General features: G+C 45.1%; 1 protein-coding gene and 1 pseudogene across 1 annotated transcript in view; one reads left to right on the top strand and one right to left on the bottom strand.

Annotated features, from left to right (window-relative positions):
* The window catches only part of ADAMTS3 (ADAM metallopeptidase with thrombospondin type 1 motif 3), a 138,493-nt gene that overhangs the window by 40,511 nt on the left and 81,687 nt on the right, over nucleotides 1-16,295 (bottom strand). The window contains exons 5-9 of the mRNA XM_066632265.1: nucleotides 12,968-13,167; nucleotides 7,599-7,682; nucleotides 4,919-5,075; nucleotides 3,796-3,901; nucleotides 2,310-2,453 (exon numbers count right to left, since the gene is read on the bottom strand). Coding sequence (XP_066488362.1) covers nucleotides 2,310-2,453; nucleotides 3,796-3,901; nucleotides 4,919-5,075; nucleotides 7,599-7,682; nucleotides 12,968-13,167 — 691 coding nt within the window. The remainder of the gene's footprint in view (nucleotides 1-2,309; nucleotides 2,454-3,795; nucleotides 3,902-4,918; nucleotides 5,076-7,598; nucleotides 7,683-12,967; nucleotides 13,168-16,295) is intronic.
* LOC136656597 (5S ribosomal RNA) lies at nucleotides 6,259-6,377 on the top strand (annotated as a pseudogene).

The following is a 16,295-nucleotide window of genomic DNA, read 5'->3' as shown; positions in this document are numbered from 1 at the left end:
ATTATTATTATTATTATTATTATTATTATTATTATTATTATTATTATTATTGTGTCCTGCTTGGCACAGCGTATCTGGATTGCTCAGGACAGTTTGCAGGGGTGGTTGGTAGGTGGATACTCCTGTAGCTAAGGCAAGGTTGGACACAAGGAACTTTGATCTCCTCTAACTCGGGTTCCACTGATTCCTGTCCTTGCTAAGTCTCATAACATGAATGGGAAAGATAGTGATGGGGGAAGGGGCACCGAAGCATTACCTGTCCTTCCTAAAATATGAATGAATCTTCCTCTTGCCTAGAGGCCTAGGTGCCTTTAAGAGGGGGACTGGACAAACTTCTAGAGGAAAAGTTCATTACAGGGTACAAGACATAGTAGGTATGTGCAAGCTCTTGGTTTTAGAGGCAGGCTGCCTCTGATTGCCAGATGCAGGGGAGGGCACCAGGACACAGGTTGTGTCTGTTGTATTGGGTGTTCCCTGAAGCATTTGGTGGGCCACTGTGAGATACAGGAAGCTGGACTAGATGGGCCGTAGGCCTTCTTACGTTCTTATGTTCTTAATGTCCAAGCAGATACAATGACTGCTTTACTTTTTATTTATTTAAGAAATCTGTATCTGGCCTTTCTCCAGTAGTACTCAAGATGGCTATCAATCTTAAAAGTACAGTAAATACAAACACATATATCAATAAGAAAACTACAAGAACAAAACAGGTGAAATAGGCCTTAAGGTACGATTGCATTTAAAAGGTTATTAGGTGCATGTCAGGATTTGGATCAAGAGCTTCCTGGTCTGTGCCTTGATACCCCTTGTGGTGAGTCTTTGGAAGCGGAGGAGTAAAGGGGGAAGGGTGTTCTCTGCAGGAATAACATGGCTGCCACCCCCCACTCCACCATTAGGATCTTTCAAACTGGCTATAGAAACTTCCAGATCATAACTGCATCTTTGCCTGGACAGCAGATGGACAGCCTTGCTTGTGTGGATGCCCAGTGGATGCTTTAGGGATTTCTGTCCATTCTGCCTCACCACCCCAGTCTCTTCTCACCACCTTCCCTATCAGCTTGCCTGCCTTCTTCTAGGTGCTTGCCAACCTCTTCCATTGACTAGATTTCCTGGTTCATTCTCTGGCTTATAAGCCCTGGCAACTGGATGGATGGGAGCTTTGGGAGCTTTGGGAAAAGTGTCTGGAAGAGGAAGTAGAAAACCCCTATTGAATGTGTGTGGGGGCGGGGGGGCAGGGGAATTCCAGATATGGGAAGCTGCATTAAAATAGACACTAAAATGGTGGGATAAAGACTGGAAGTGGGAAACATATTCAGAGAAACCGGTAAAGGAATCCTGGATTTATTCCAGAACAGGTTGTTTTTATTGATTTATGAGTACAATTGTATATTTAATGCAATTTACACCCTGCATTTGTCCCACACGATGGGCAGTTTGTTGCCCTGAGTGCCCACATAAGCACAGCCCCACTGGATCAGGCCATAGGCCCATCTAGTCCAGCTTCCTGTATCTCACAGCGGCCCACCAAATGCCCAGGGAGCACACCAGATAACAAGAGACCTGCAAGGCTTCCTGGGAATTGTAGTTAAGAACGTAAGAACAGCCCCACTGGATCAGGCCAGAGGCCCATCTAGTCCAGCTTCCTGTATCTCACAGCAGCCCACAAATGCCCCAGGGAGCGCACCAGGTAACAAGAGACCTGCAAGGCTTCCTGGGAATTGTAGTTAAGAACATAAGAACAGCCCCGCTGGATCAGGCCATAGGCCCATCTAGTCCAGCTTCCTGTATCTCACAGCGGCCCACCAAATGCCCCAGGGAGCACACCAGATAACAAGAGACCTGCAAGGCTTCCTGGGAATTGTAGTTTAAGAACATAAGAACAGCCCCACTGGATCAGGCCATAGACCCATCTAGTCCAGCTTCCTGTATCTCACAGCGGCCCACCAAATGCCCCAGGGAGCACACCAGATAACAAGAGACCTCATCCTGGTGCCCTCCCTTGCATCTGGCATTCTGACATAGCCCATTTCTAAAACCAGGAGGTTGCGCATACACATCACGGCTTGTACCCCGTAATGGATTTTTCCTCCAGAAACTTGTCCAATCCCCTTTTAAAGGCGTCCAGGCCAGTCGCCATCACCACATCCTGTGGCAAGGAGTTCCACAGACCAACCACACACTGAGGTGTGGGACGAATGCAGGGCGTAAATTGCACTGAATAATAGTTAAGAAATAAATGAACTGGATACCAGCTGTTGGCCTACTCGGGCACTCAGTATAGCTTCTGCTGGCCACAGCCTGGTCCTTACTGTATGTATCTTTTGAGTTCCTGGCCACTGCACCGGGACCAATGGTATCGATGGAATGCCGCCTGCACCAATGGCGCCATGACGCTCCCCATGGCTGTTTCATCCCCGCACCTGTTCCCCTGTCCATCGTGTTCCATTCCTAGGCTGAAAAAAAGATCAGAATGTTCACATTAGTGGAAGGGGGAGATGAGGGAACAGAAAATGGTATTTTGTTAAACAGAGAGAGAGAGAGAGAGAGAGAGAGAGAGAGAGAGAGAGAGAGAGAGAGAGAGAGAGAGAGAGAGAGACTGGAATAGCCTTTTCTATAGCTTCCATGAAGTTTCCCAGGATAAGCCAGTCTCCTTGAAGATTCTGTTATCTCTTCCTAGCCCCTTGGCCAAACTACCATTCCAGAGATCCTTGGAAGGAAGCAAGGACAGTTCAATTAATTTACGCTTTCTGAATTTCACAGAGCCAACCCCATGTCTAAGGCCATCTGGCCAAACTTCCCACTGTGGTAATAAATCGATGTCAGGGCTGTACCACTTCAGGCTGCAGCTGGGGCTGACACTACAGAAGGCTTCTCTATAAAAACAAATAAAACGTCACCTACACCAAAATGAGCTTGTCAGGGAGAAGAGTTCTAGCCTGCCTTTCACACACTAGCACGCTAGTTTTTTTTTTGTTTTTTTTTATGTCCTGAGGACTTTTTGTTTTGTGTGCATGTAGGATAAGACTCTCCAGCTCAAGTGACCAGCTACTGAGAGCCCAATCCTAAGGGCTCTGAACCCTGGCACTGAGCTCAAGCACTGGAACTGGGTGTTGTAAATGTGCTGTAAAGCAAATCGACAGTACCCTCCATGGAGGGACGGGGCAGGGGGGAGGAATCAGGGTGGGAAGGCGTAGGACTGGCAGAGCCCTGCTCTGCCATAATCTATCCTTTGGGTTGGGCTGCAAAGCCTGATATGGAGGTTCTCATCAGCAAAATAGCCAGCGCAGACTTGAGAAGTCCCACTGGGGACTGGTGGGGGGTCTGGGGCTTTCCTCAGTGGAAGGGGGCGAAAGTCCTAAGGAGACCTCTGGTGGCCCTGGCAATAGCCATTTTGACACTGCTGCCAAGGATAAGTCTGGGCTGCCCAGCGGCAACTCTGCATAAGCTACATAGGTCTGGGTTTAGGTCGGTTCCTGGATGGGGGAGTGTGCAGAATGGGACCCTGTGCGCCACTGTTAAGTTCTATGGAAGAAAGATGGGTACAATAGTAAGAAACGCATCAACCAGGTCCCTGTGCTGTCACCACGAAGGGGCCACTGGTGGGCTTGTAGTTGGTGGAGGACCACTTTGCGAGGTGAGAGAAGCGATGGGCCAAGTCCCAACCTCCTGGAAGCAGGTTCCGTTGCCATAGACACCATAATCCTTTCAGCTCCCAGCCAGACAAAAGGGGTGGATGTGGGCTGATTTGACCTTGGGATATTCAGTTGCTGACCCTTATTATACAACAAGACTTACACGTGGCCGGTTTCGTGGGCGACCACGAAAGCTGAAGAAAAGCCATCTTCATGGTTGAGTGTGCAGCTTCGGACCGGGTGGCACATTCCTGTGACAGGGGCGTATCCTGTTAAAGTGTTAAAATATAAGTCACTGTTATTTCACATTTTGATACCGCCCTTCCTCCAAAGAGCTCAGGGCAGTGCACACAGCTGCTCCCCTCCTGTTGTCCTCACAACCCTGTGAGGTAGGTGACGCTGAGAGAAAGTGACTGGCCCGAGGTCACCCAGGAAGCTTCATGGCTGAGGGGGGACTTGAACCTGGATCTTCCAGGTCTAAGTCCACCTCCCAAACCACTACGCCACCCTGGCTCATCACTATGCTTGTTAACTTTATGGATATACAGCAGGGGTGCCCAAACCCCGGCCCTGGGGCCACTTGCGGCCCTCGAGGCCTCTCAATGCGGCCCTCAGGGAGCCCCCAGTCTCCAATGAGACTCTGGCCCTCCGGAGGTTTGTTGGAGCCCACACTGGCCCGACGCAACTGCTCTCAGCTTGAGGGAGACTATTTGACCTCTCGCGTGAGCTGTGGGATGAAGGCTTCCTCTACTGCTGGCTGTTTCATGTCTGCGATGCAGTAGTGGCAGCAAAGGAAAGGCCAGCCTTGCTTTGTGCAAGGCCTTTTATAGGCCTTGAGCTATTGCAAGACCTTCATTCATTCATATAAGTTCCATCTCTAATGTATTCATTTATGTAAATTTATTCAAATTTGAAATGTAAATTAACTCTTTTCCCCCCCCCCGGCCCCCGACACAGTGTCAGAGAGATGATGTGGCCCTCCTGCCAAAAGCTTTGGACACCCCTGATATACAGTATAGTGTGCAGTTTTACCCTTACTCAAAGAACAAATGTATACAGACATAAAGGGGCACAGAAGGAGATACTTCTTCACTTTTCTGAACAACAGAAAAATTCTTATTTCCTGCACACTTTGGCCCACTGTGAACAAATGACTGTATTCATAAACTCTCTTTTTACTCAATTTGGGCCAGCTCTAATCTGAAAAAAAAAAAAATAGAGTTTGACAAATAGCAAACAAGCAAAACATTTTCCCCCCTCTGAGACGGATAACTTCACCACATCACCTTGCATTCCAGCAGGTCCAAAATCTTGCCTGGTTAGAAATATGGCGTGGTCGTGGTGCTCTGAATGATTGAGGTCTTGTCTCTGTTGTTGGTACGCCCAGCGGCAAACGTTCTCAAGGCTCCTGGATGGGTTTCCTCGTTCAATTAGACTGATGGACTAAGACAATGCAATATATCAGCTGGGTCAGAGATTGAGAAATCACAGCCGTTGTTTTCCTCGTACAGAAGTCAGGAAACTGAAATAATATTTTGGACGAGCTATTCTGATCACTGGGGTTCTCCATCTACAGAACTGCCCACTGTATGCCAGCACAATAGTCCCTCTTTTGCCAGCCCAGATGCACCAAAAACAATCTCTGGTGGGATGTGAAAATACATCAGTCCTTCGCTTATTAAAACAAAATCTCAGGAACTGGGGGAACTGAACTATAGCTCAGTATGCACAGATTAGGCCTACTAATCCCTATTCAGACATTATGCAGAGTTTGTGGACTACATCCGGGTAGACCTGCAAATTTTGCATAGCATCCAAACAGGACTAACCCGAGGAACTTGTTGCTACCAGTTTTGTTGTGTTACAAACTGAAGTTTCAAAATTGGATCTTTTTTTTCCAATTTGACATGATTTGGCGCACAGGTTGGGGGGGGGGAGTCTATCTTCTTACAAGTGTGCATTGTAGAGGTTGAACCATTCTATAGGCTGCAATCCTATACACACTTTCTTGGGAGTAAGCCCCATTGGACACAGTGAGACCCACTTCTGAGTAGACATGCAAAGGACTGCACTCTCAGAGCTATATTAACAGTCACATAAAATCAAGATCAATCTATACTAAGATGGCAACGCTGATGCACACTGAGAATTTTTTAACGAGAGAGAGGGTGAATGTGTTGTTGAGCTGTCCTTCCAAATAAATTGCGTGCTTGGGTTGAGGTAGAGTTAGATAACTAGTCCATTCCTTCCCCCTATCCCTGCCCACCACACACACAACTGCTTTCAAGATCAGTGAACAATGGGCCACTGGTGGTCCACTGTGAGATACAGGAAGCTGGACTAGATGGGCCTATGGCCTGATCCAGCAGGTCTCTTCTTATGAACAATGTCATAGATTTAAGTTGTCTGAAGAACCTCAAAAACACCCCAAGTTTCAATAATAATAGATGAAGACTGCAATCCTATGCACACAATGGGGGACAAAGACCCACTGACTTAGTGGGGGTTACCATGGATCAGACATGCATAGGACTGCACCAGAGATTCTATCTAGCTCAGATGTCCCCAAGGGCAGCTCCCAAGGGCAGTGCAGGACATTTGCCACCTGGCAGCAAGACTGCAATGCAACATCACAAAGGCTACCCTGCAGATGCCCGATCTCATCTGAACTCGGAAGCTAAGCAGGGTCAGGCCTGGTTAGTACTTGGATGGGAGACCACCAGGGAATAGCGGGTGCTGTAGGCTTATACCATAGTCTTTCTAGACTGAAGGTTGCCAACCAACCAGCCAACCAGCTCGGTGGGCAAAGCTCCAGAGGGTGGTTTTGGCACACTTGAAAAAGCCCACCCTGACTCTCTTACCACTGTTTGTAACATCCTGTCTGGCCTCCTAACTCAGAAGTAACTGGCAATGACATCATCACCAGTTACTTCCGGGAACTATGCGCTGAGTCTGCACTGTGGTGGTGGGGGCCACTGTGAGCTGAGTGTGAGAAGCACTGATCTAGTTATTTCCATTTGATTACAGGACTTGATTGCTTTGTCCCACAATCTGGCTACTGACCATATCTACTTAGTAGCTGTAAACTGCAGCACTCATTAGAGACCATTCATTGCCCAGTGGCTGCCTGAGTATTGAGTGCTAGTTTGGCATAGCCTAGCAATTTGAACTGAATCATATGCTACAAACCTCTCTTTTTTTGGCCCAAGGCTTTCCGCAGTGCTTGTTAAAACTCTGAACTTTTCAGAAACCGTTACCTAAAGTGTTTATAATCCTTATCAACATAATGAGTTTTCCTGTCCAAAAGAAGCGATATGTGGACGAAACTCCCAGTGTGCAAGACAGTTGCTCAGCGGCACATCTAGAGAGGCACAGCTGGGCTTTGCTTACATTCCAAACAGCTGGGAAGGAACACACCACTCTTGTAAGATAAACCGGAGGCCAGTGACACATGTGTACACAGAGCTAGCACACTGCTAGGGAGGCCTGAAACACTCCCCAAGTATGATGTGTTCAAATGCAAGGGCAATAAATATTGACCAGGCCTGGGAAATAGTTGGAGAGGCCCTTTCACACATCCAAGAAGCTTTAATTAACATTATTTTTTTTAATTACATAATATTTATATGATGATGTACGAATAACTCTTCTGCTATACACACACACACACCTTCCACCCTGGCTGATGTGGGGTTACAAATTAATAGCTCACTGTTACCCTGCACATGCCTGATCTTGTCTGATCTTGGAAGCTAAGCAGGGTCAGGCCTGGTTAGTACTTGGATGGGAGACCGCCTGGGAATACCGGGTGCTGTAGGCTTATACCATGATCTCGGAAGCTAAGCAGGGTCAGGCCTGGTTAGTACTTGGATGGGAGACCGCCTGGGAATACCGGGTGCTGTAGGCTTATACCTTAGTCTTTCCAGACTGAAGGTTGCCAACCATTTGTTCCCTTTATTTATTTACCTTGGTATATCCCAACATCATCATGCGAACCAGCACTACATTTATGTGAACTCCCAAGGATTCATCATGGTAAATTTCATTCACCTGAGAGAGAGAGAGAGAGAGAGAGAGAGAGAGAGAGAGAGAGAGAGAGAGAGAGAGAGAGAGAGATCACCACCACCTTCACAGTTTCAGGTAAAACACTGATTTGAACATAACTTTTGCAGGCTTTACAAAGGGGAGAATAAAGCCTGTGCTGAAAGTCTTTCATTCTTACCGTATGCAAGCTGGTCTTTGGTGTCCGCTCCCCAGATAATATTCCACTGATAGAACCTATAAAAAGGGCCACACTATGGTCCCCCCACCATAACAAGGAATCCTCTGGGTTCCTCCTGTCGTTTCCCTGCTAACACGAGGGCTACATATGTTTGCTCTAGCTAACCAGATACACAGAAGTGACACCTGATCAGAACAGGTGTTGTTCTATCTTAGGAGTCCGAATAAACTAACAATCCCATTCTCTGTGCAGGTCATCTTCACTATCCACATATAGATGTGGATGAACGGGAAGTTACGGGTGCTCCTTTCACAAGCTTTTAAACTCTGCTCCCTTTCCCCAGATCTTTAATTGAAGCAATGCAAAACTACCTAAAGACTAAAAAGAAGTGTTCATTGAAGAAATAAAACCTTTTTCATAAAAAGGTACAAGCAAAACACAGAGGTACAGCAAATGAAATATGGTCAGACGGATACTCAGTTCAGTACTGAAGTGGGATTTAAGAGATGGAATTCAAAGAACACAAAGATAGGAAACTACCTTGTAAATATATGCAATGAGAATTATATCCGACTCTCAGGAAAGAACTATTTAACCAATAGTTCCACGTTCACAAATCGGATGAATGTTAATCAATCTTCTAAAAAATAATCCAAGCCTGTGTACTTATTAGAGATGTGGGCTTGTACCCACATAAAAGGTACCCATTCATGCCAAAGATCATGTTGGTCAAAATCAATACACTGATTCCATAAAGAGGTTCAATGGAGGAGTGAATCTTGGCTCTTCATATTCTTTTCTCTTCTTTCTCTTCCATGGCGGAAATGGATAGGCTTACAGAGATTTTGGATCAACAGCGCAAACCAACACAGATAGAGCAAAGGAGACTATTTTATGCTTGGTTGAAATGAAGTTGTAGGTGTATAAGACAGGGCACTTAGATGAATATATTGTATACATGATGTATACAATGTATACATATTGTATACATGATATATTGTGTACATGATATATTATACAGGATATGATATGATAAATGATATTAAGAGGCAAAACTAGAAGAGGAACAAGATTAGAAGATAGGTTAGATTGATTAGATATACTAAGATATACCAAGATTGATTAGATATATTGATACATGATTGCTTGCACCCTCCAATGGTGTGTTTTTGCATGTGTTGTGTATTGAGTTTGTGTTTGTTATGTGTTTGTTTATATTTGTTGTTTGTTTTTATTTTGGAAAATAATAAAACAATTTTTTTTAAAGTAAGAGTGAATCCTTGATCAGTTTCTCTCCTTATGTCACCTACAACATGAGCAAGGAAGGTCTTTCAAAAAGGCTGGTTTTGACAGTAGCTGACAGTGGTCTTGTAAGAGCACGGGTCAGTGAACAGCAAACCAGAACTAGCAGTGTGAATGCCCCAACATAAAACTAGACCAATGTGTCTCAGCAGCAACTCTAGTTGATGATGAAAGGAACAAAAAATAAGCCAAAGCCACGTTGGAGAAGGCAGTGAACCTTGCCTTGGAAGAACAGCAATGGACAATGAACCTTGCCTTGGACAATACACCCTGGAAATTGATCTCTCTCTCTCTCTCTCTCTCTCAGTCATTACTGACTTCCTTCAATATTTCTTAGAAGCAACTCATTTCCCTAAGGCACAAGAATTGCTGAATCCTCTTAAAAGTTCTATCTTAGGGCTATTTTAACGGCTCATGAAAAATTGACACAGAATCTCCTTTTAAAGGTACCAACACATCAATTTGCCTCTGCTGCTCACAAAGTACTTTTCTTTTTTATTATTATTATTGAATAAAGATATGGGTTCAGAAACCAGATGTACATGGGTTAAAGGTAGTACAAAGGGAAAAAAAAAAACATTGGGAATTACCCCTGCTAATTGGGTAAGAGGCACTTTTTCAAGTGGGTGCTCCTTTTTTTAGCAGGGGGAGAGTAACTGGCCCACCTCACCCCAGCACTGTCTGTTCTAGTGGCTGTCTGCTGGTATTCCTTGGCATATTTTTAGATTGTGAGCCCTTTTGGGACAGGGAGCCATTTGGTTATTTGATTTTTCTCTGTAAACCGCTTTGCGAACTTTTAGTTGAAAAGCGGTATATAAATACTGTTAATAATTAATAAATGTTAATGTTAATTTGCCGGACTGTAGTTATTACCATTTTAAATCACCATTTAAAAAAGCCATTAATTACTACTTTCTCTCTGTGGAGAACTCGTGCAAGGAAAGCGCCCTACAGGTAGACCACAGCTGCGATACAAGGACATCTGCAAGAGGGATCTGAAGGCCTTAGGAGTGGACCTCAACAAGTGGGAAACCTTGGCCTCTGAGCGGCCCACTTGGAGGCAGGCTGTGCAGCATGGCCTTTCCCAGTTTGAAGAGACACTTTGCCAACAGTCTGAGGCAAAGAGGCAAAGAAGGAAGGCCCATAGCCAGGGAGACAGACCAGGGACAGACTGCACTTGCTCCCGGTGTGGAAGGGATTGTCACTCCCGAATTGGCCTTTTCAGCCACACTAGACGCTGTTCCAGAACCACCATTCAGAGTGCGATACCAGAGTCTTTCGAGACTGAAGGTTGCCAACATTGTCTTTTCTATAATGTCGATATCAATTTAACAAAAATTTCAGTCTACTCTAGTCTATAATTATCATGAACATTAATATATTTATTTTTGTCTATTTTGATTTTACTTAAATGACTCATAATCGTTTGTCTTTCCATCTGTAAAATGGATTCCATAGTTGCTGTATTATTTCTATCTTACCATCCTTCAATCTTTCAGTTAAGACATCCATTTCAATAATTTCATATACTTCCTTAATCCACATATCTGTAATAGGAATTTCTGAGCTCTTCCACATCTGAGCATAGATTAGTCTTGCTGCGAAAATTGTATATAACAGAATATGTCTTGTATCATTATTACAGCTTTCAGGGAAAATATTCAAAAGGAATATCTCTGGTTTAAAAGGTATAACACATTTAAAAATGATTTGAATATTCATATGTATTTTTCTCCAGAATTCTTTTGCCTTAGAACAGAGCCACCACATGTGGTAAAAAGATCCTTTCGCCTCCTTACATTTCCAGCATTTATAGCATGCACCAGGATACGTTTTTGCCAGCCTGTCTGGAGATAGGTACCATCTATAAAAGATTTTATAGATATTCTCTTTCATCGTTGTTGCTTTGATTATCTTCATATTTCTTTTCCAGATCTGTTCCCAATTATTCATTGTTATATTATGTCCAATATTCTTTGCCCACAGGATCATCACCTCTTTTACTGACTCATCTTCCATTTTCATGTTTAACAAATATTGGTACATCTTCTTAATATAGTGTTCCTCATTTGATAAGAATACAAAATAGTTTCCATGGCGAAGGTGAGAAGACTGAAACAGAGACTGGTTACCGGCAAGGCAAAAGCCTGAGCTCCGATCCCCTTCGGAGAGAGAAAGGCACGGAAAATTGCAGATTTGTTTTACTCGTGGTGCAATATATATTATTAAAAACAACTTTTTTAAAAAGAGTATTTCAGAAATTCCAAAAAAGGAGTATCAGTCAAATATTGCGTATATAATAGTCTTTGGTTGGGTTCTGTGTCACCAGCAGAGGGCGCTATTCTCATTATTAACCTCAAAAAGCAGACCTATCTAAATTTGTTTTGAGAATAAAAAGTCATTTATGTGGTTGGCAGAGAGAAGGATGTTGGTGTGAACTCTCAAAAGTCATTTCTAAGGCATCTAAAATGGAAGGATTGTAATCAGCAAATATAAAATAATGCAGGAGATCACACTTTGCAAAGATGAAAATCTCATCATGATCTAAGTGAAAAAGGAACACCACCAAGAGATACCTTAAAGATTTGCCGTGATCAAACTAGAGACCCACACATGCAGCAGAAAAGTGAATGAATGCGGCAGTGGCGTGAAGTGGTATAATGGATTGTACCAGTTCAGGCAGCAGGATGGAATCATACTGTATTTTGGAATGTTCCTCTTCATAAAACAAAATCCCCACAAGCAGAAAAGCAGCCTAATAGGGTGCAGGCTTGGTCTGAACCATTCTCCTTGATTTGTCTTTTACTTTCAGGGTACTACACTTGATCTTAACCAGGCATTCAAATAATGATATCCCCCACCACAGTCTGAAATGGTTCCATTCATTTTATTTCCTCAAACATTTCTTAGACATTCATACCACACAGGGCCACTGTACCCACTTCTGATCCACCAGATGTGAGGCGAGGAGTAATCCTCCCTTGGAGGTATACAGCTTGGATTGCATGTACATCTAGATCTGTGCCCTCTGCAAGCACCCAACACACTTACCCTCCGCTTAAGACCTGATCTACTCATCAGTGAGAGAGGAAGCTGATCTTGCAGAATTCTGAGCGGTTCCACTTCTGACTGCAAGTAGAGACTCACAGTACAGAACGAAGTGGAGCAGTCAGGAATCCATCACCTTGCTAAGGCACACAGGGGTTTAGATTGTGGGGTCTGATCCAAGTCAGTGGTTGTGGATGGTCTGCTGTGGACCACAGGTCATATTTCCCTTCCAGCTTTACAGTTATGTGAACTCCAGAAGCTGAAATGTCCCAGGGAGAGGGAGAAGTGGGGGAGGAACAGAACACTTGGTGATTAAAAAAACCCATGAAAACAAAACTTCCCTGGATGGATGAATGAACAAAGGGTTGACGGAGTTCAATAGGGTGAGCCAAGATCAGCCTTGCCCCCTGCTGAAACCAGAGATGAATCCTACAAAGAATTTTTTTTGGACAGTTACTGGCTCAACCAGGCAATCAAAACGACTATATGAAGGAAGAAGCAGAGATCCCGCAGTTCTGCGTTCATCAAGGACAAGACCTACTGCAGAGAAACAGAACAGTAGATGGTTGAATCATTAATGAATGGATTGGGACCCACAACTAGGTGAAAGCCTGATCTTGGAGAGAGGTTCCAACATGGCATTCCTTTGATAAAGACTTTTTATGAGAAGGCAAGAGAACAGCCATGCACCTAACCACATGCCACAATTAACCATTTTAGATCTACAGCTGCCCCTTCCATGCACAAGAAGAAATGCACTCACTATATTCATCAGGGTGAGGAGGTAATTCTGAACGTGCTCTTTGCCATGGAAACGGACCACAGAGTCGTCTACCCCAAGAAGCACTTCAATGTTGTAGTCGTTGTCTCCGGCATGCCTGCGCTGCCTTAGCGTCTCGTTCAGCTGTTGTCTTACGCTTGTGTAAGTGGAGTCAAGCCTCTGAAGGCCTCCAAGGCCTGTCTCTAAGAAGAAACAACAGGGACACTTTCAAGAATCATTCTTATAGTTTGGCAGTACTTTCCTGCTAATTCCATGAGCCCTTTTCGGAAGCTGATTGGGACCGTAGGCATTAAACTAAATTAAATTACTGATTGGCAACCTCCACACCCAACGGCGTAGCTAAGGGGGTGCAGGGGGTGGCAACTGCTCTGGGCAACAAGCTTTAGGGGGGCAACAAGTTGAGCTTGACACTAGTGGCCAAAATTATTATTATTATTATTATTATTATTATTAATTTATACCCCACCTTTTTGCCCAGCGGGCACACAAGGCAGCTTACAAACACCTTAAAAATACATTAAAAAACAATTTACAATAATTAAAAAAACTAAAAACAGTGATAAAAAATTGTGATAACCTTGGTATGTATGAATAATACCATCGTGTTATATATCATTGGGAAGGTAAGTTAATGCTGAATGCAATTAAACAAAGCACGTTGGAATACCTATATTCTATCAAAATATATGGCAGCAACTGTTACCCTGCACAATCCCGATCTTGTCTGATCTCGGAAGCTAAGCAGGGTCAGGCCTGGTTAGGACCTGGATGGGAGACCGCCTGGGAATACCGGGTGCTGTAGGCTTATACCATAATCTTTCGAGACTGAAGGTTGCCAGCCATATGGCCAATTAACAAATAAAACATAGTTAGTTAGTTATTTACTTAATAAATTAAATTGTATTTTGTTGTGGAGGGGTGCCACAAAGTCCTCTTTTACCCCAGGTAGTAGATGCCTTACTATGCCACTAGATCACATCCAACTCTGTTCAGCACAGGGAAGAATTTTGGAAACCCATGCTGTTGAATGCCCTTCAGATAGGAGAGCTACATAAGAACATAAGAACAGCCCCACTGGGTCAGGCCATAGGCCCATCTAGTCCAGCTTCCTGTATCTCACAGCGGCCCACCAAATGCCCCAGGGAGCACACCAGATAACAAGAGACCTCATCCTGGTGCCCTCCCTTGCATCTGGCCTTCTGACATAGCACTACAAGAGAAGCCATGAAATAAAAGCCCCTTCGTCTGCCTCTTTCCTCCTCCGGACACTTACACACACCACTGAATGCTTTGCTAGAGAAACCTGGATATCAGTGACATAGCAAAACCCTATACAGCCAGCATGTTTACTGAAAATATCCCACTGAAATCAATAGGATCCAAGTCGGTTGCGAATTATAGCCCACTGCTACCCTTGAGATATGTCAGCATATCTCCACATAATACCGGCGCAACAACAGTCCCACCAGCACAGAAATTCACCAGCCAACAGATGTGTCAGGGATGCTGGCACAATGCCAGAAAAAACACAGCACCGGTGTAGCCCAGTGTCACTTGGGTGCCTGCTTAACGAAGAGGCTGAAATGGGGAGGAGATTGGGGCGTGATGTGGAACAACTAGGAGGAGTAGATGTACGCCGTATCCTAACCCCCTTCAGATGATGGATTTCCCAGCACAGGAAAAAACGTTCCATTCACACCTGAGCTGCTGTGAGTAAAAGCAAACCCATAGGGAACAACGTGGAAGGGGAAAACAGAAAAGTGCAAGCCAATCACCCTGTCACCCCACTCACTTTCTGCTCTCAGGGTGTGCAGCACCCCTGCTCTGTGACTCTTTGGGCTGCAAAGGAGGGGGGGCGCCCCTTGGTGATCATGAGCCCCCTGTTCTCTGCTGCCATGGTATACGGTGCGCAGTGGCAGGGGGACAGAAAGGGCAACTGACAGCCATGCTGGCAGGTACCAATGATAAAGCAAAGGACATGGAGTCTACGTAGCTGTGGCTAGATGGGTGGGCCACTCTGTGTCACATGCCAGTTCAACGATTCGCCCGCACAGCGCTCCCTCTGATTTGCCCATGTGCTACAGTCTCCTATCCAGATATGCCCGTTTGTGGTGACGCAAGGGATTAAATGTTCAATGGGGTGCTCTTTGCCTGTCTCCTCCTGAAGCTGGGTGATCAATGAGATAACCTTGTAGAGCAGCTGATGTGGGGTCTGGACCTACCTCCCGCTCTTCTTTTGTCCCTGCCAGGGGTGTTCCTGGTCTGCCATGCAAAAGGCCCCTTGGCTGGACACAAATGTGTCTCCCCGGTTCCTAGCCTGCACCGTTGAGCAGTGAGTCACCTGGATCCTGCTTTATGGGATCTACCCACATCTAAGGAGCCACCAGCCTCAACAGCCCCATGCCTGAGTGCTGCGGAGACTTCCCTTGTGACTCGTTCCAGTCCCTGCCATTGGAACAGCACTTCTTTCAACTGGTAGAGTTCCTCCCATAGGAACTTAAACCCTTGCCACATGGGGACTTGTGTGTCACCTGGCTGCCCTCTTCCAAGGGAACGATCTTTCTGCCCTTGCTCTGCTCAAAAAAACTATTCTCTGGATGTACGTGAGTGGGATAGGGTTAGGGTTAGACATCACTTAGGCTTGGACATCACACCAATGGCACCCCCATATTAGGGTGCCACTCTGGGTGATAGGCTGTTGGGGTTTCTATGGACGCTGGAGGCATCACTGGGAAGGGCTGAGTCAGCTTTACTGGGAGAGATAGGCTGGTGTGGTGTTGCCTGGACAGGTTTAGGATACGCAACAGCGTCCTCCTAACAAGATTTGGGCCACAAGGCTCTTTTCATTGTATTCAGCGGAACTTAGTTGTCACCAACCTTCACGAGACTGATAAGGTAGGGGGTGAAGCAGCAGGCTAAAAAGTCCAGCTTTTGAAATGATCGTCCCCAACCGATACTGCAATCCAACCGTGCACTCCAGCTGCCTGGTTCATTAGCTGAGAATTCTCTCCCTCCTTGATCCATCTCAGTAGCTCAAGAACACATAAATAACTCTCCCTTCTTCCCCACATCAAACACCAAGACTTCCCTGGAGCTACAGGCTATTGCCTTGTGGGTGAGAAACCAGGGACTGCAAACAAGCTCCACAATCTGACCTCAGCTTCTTTCATGCTCAAGAATGCCAACGCTGTAATCGCACACAAGTGGGAAATTCATCCCCTGGCCCCGGTTTCTAAAAATTGCTCCTCCTGGCAAGGGTTTTTTGGAGTGCCACATCCAATGGAAATATACAAGTCATGTCATCTTATCA

This window comes from Tiliqua scincoides, chromosome 6 (assembly GCF_035046505.1).
Source record: "Tiliqua scincoides isolate rTilSci1 chromosome 6, rTilSci1.hap2, whole genome shotgun sequence".
Taxonomy (NCBI): Eukaryota; Metazoa; Chordata; class Lepidosauria; order Squamata; family Scincidae; genus Tiliqua; species Tiliqua scincoides.
The sequence above is the reverse complement of the archived record's forward strand: the minus strand, read 5'-3'. Positions and strand labels throughout refer to the sequence as shown.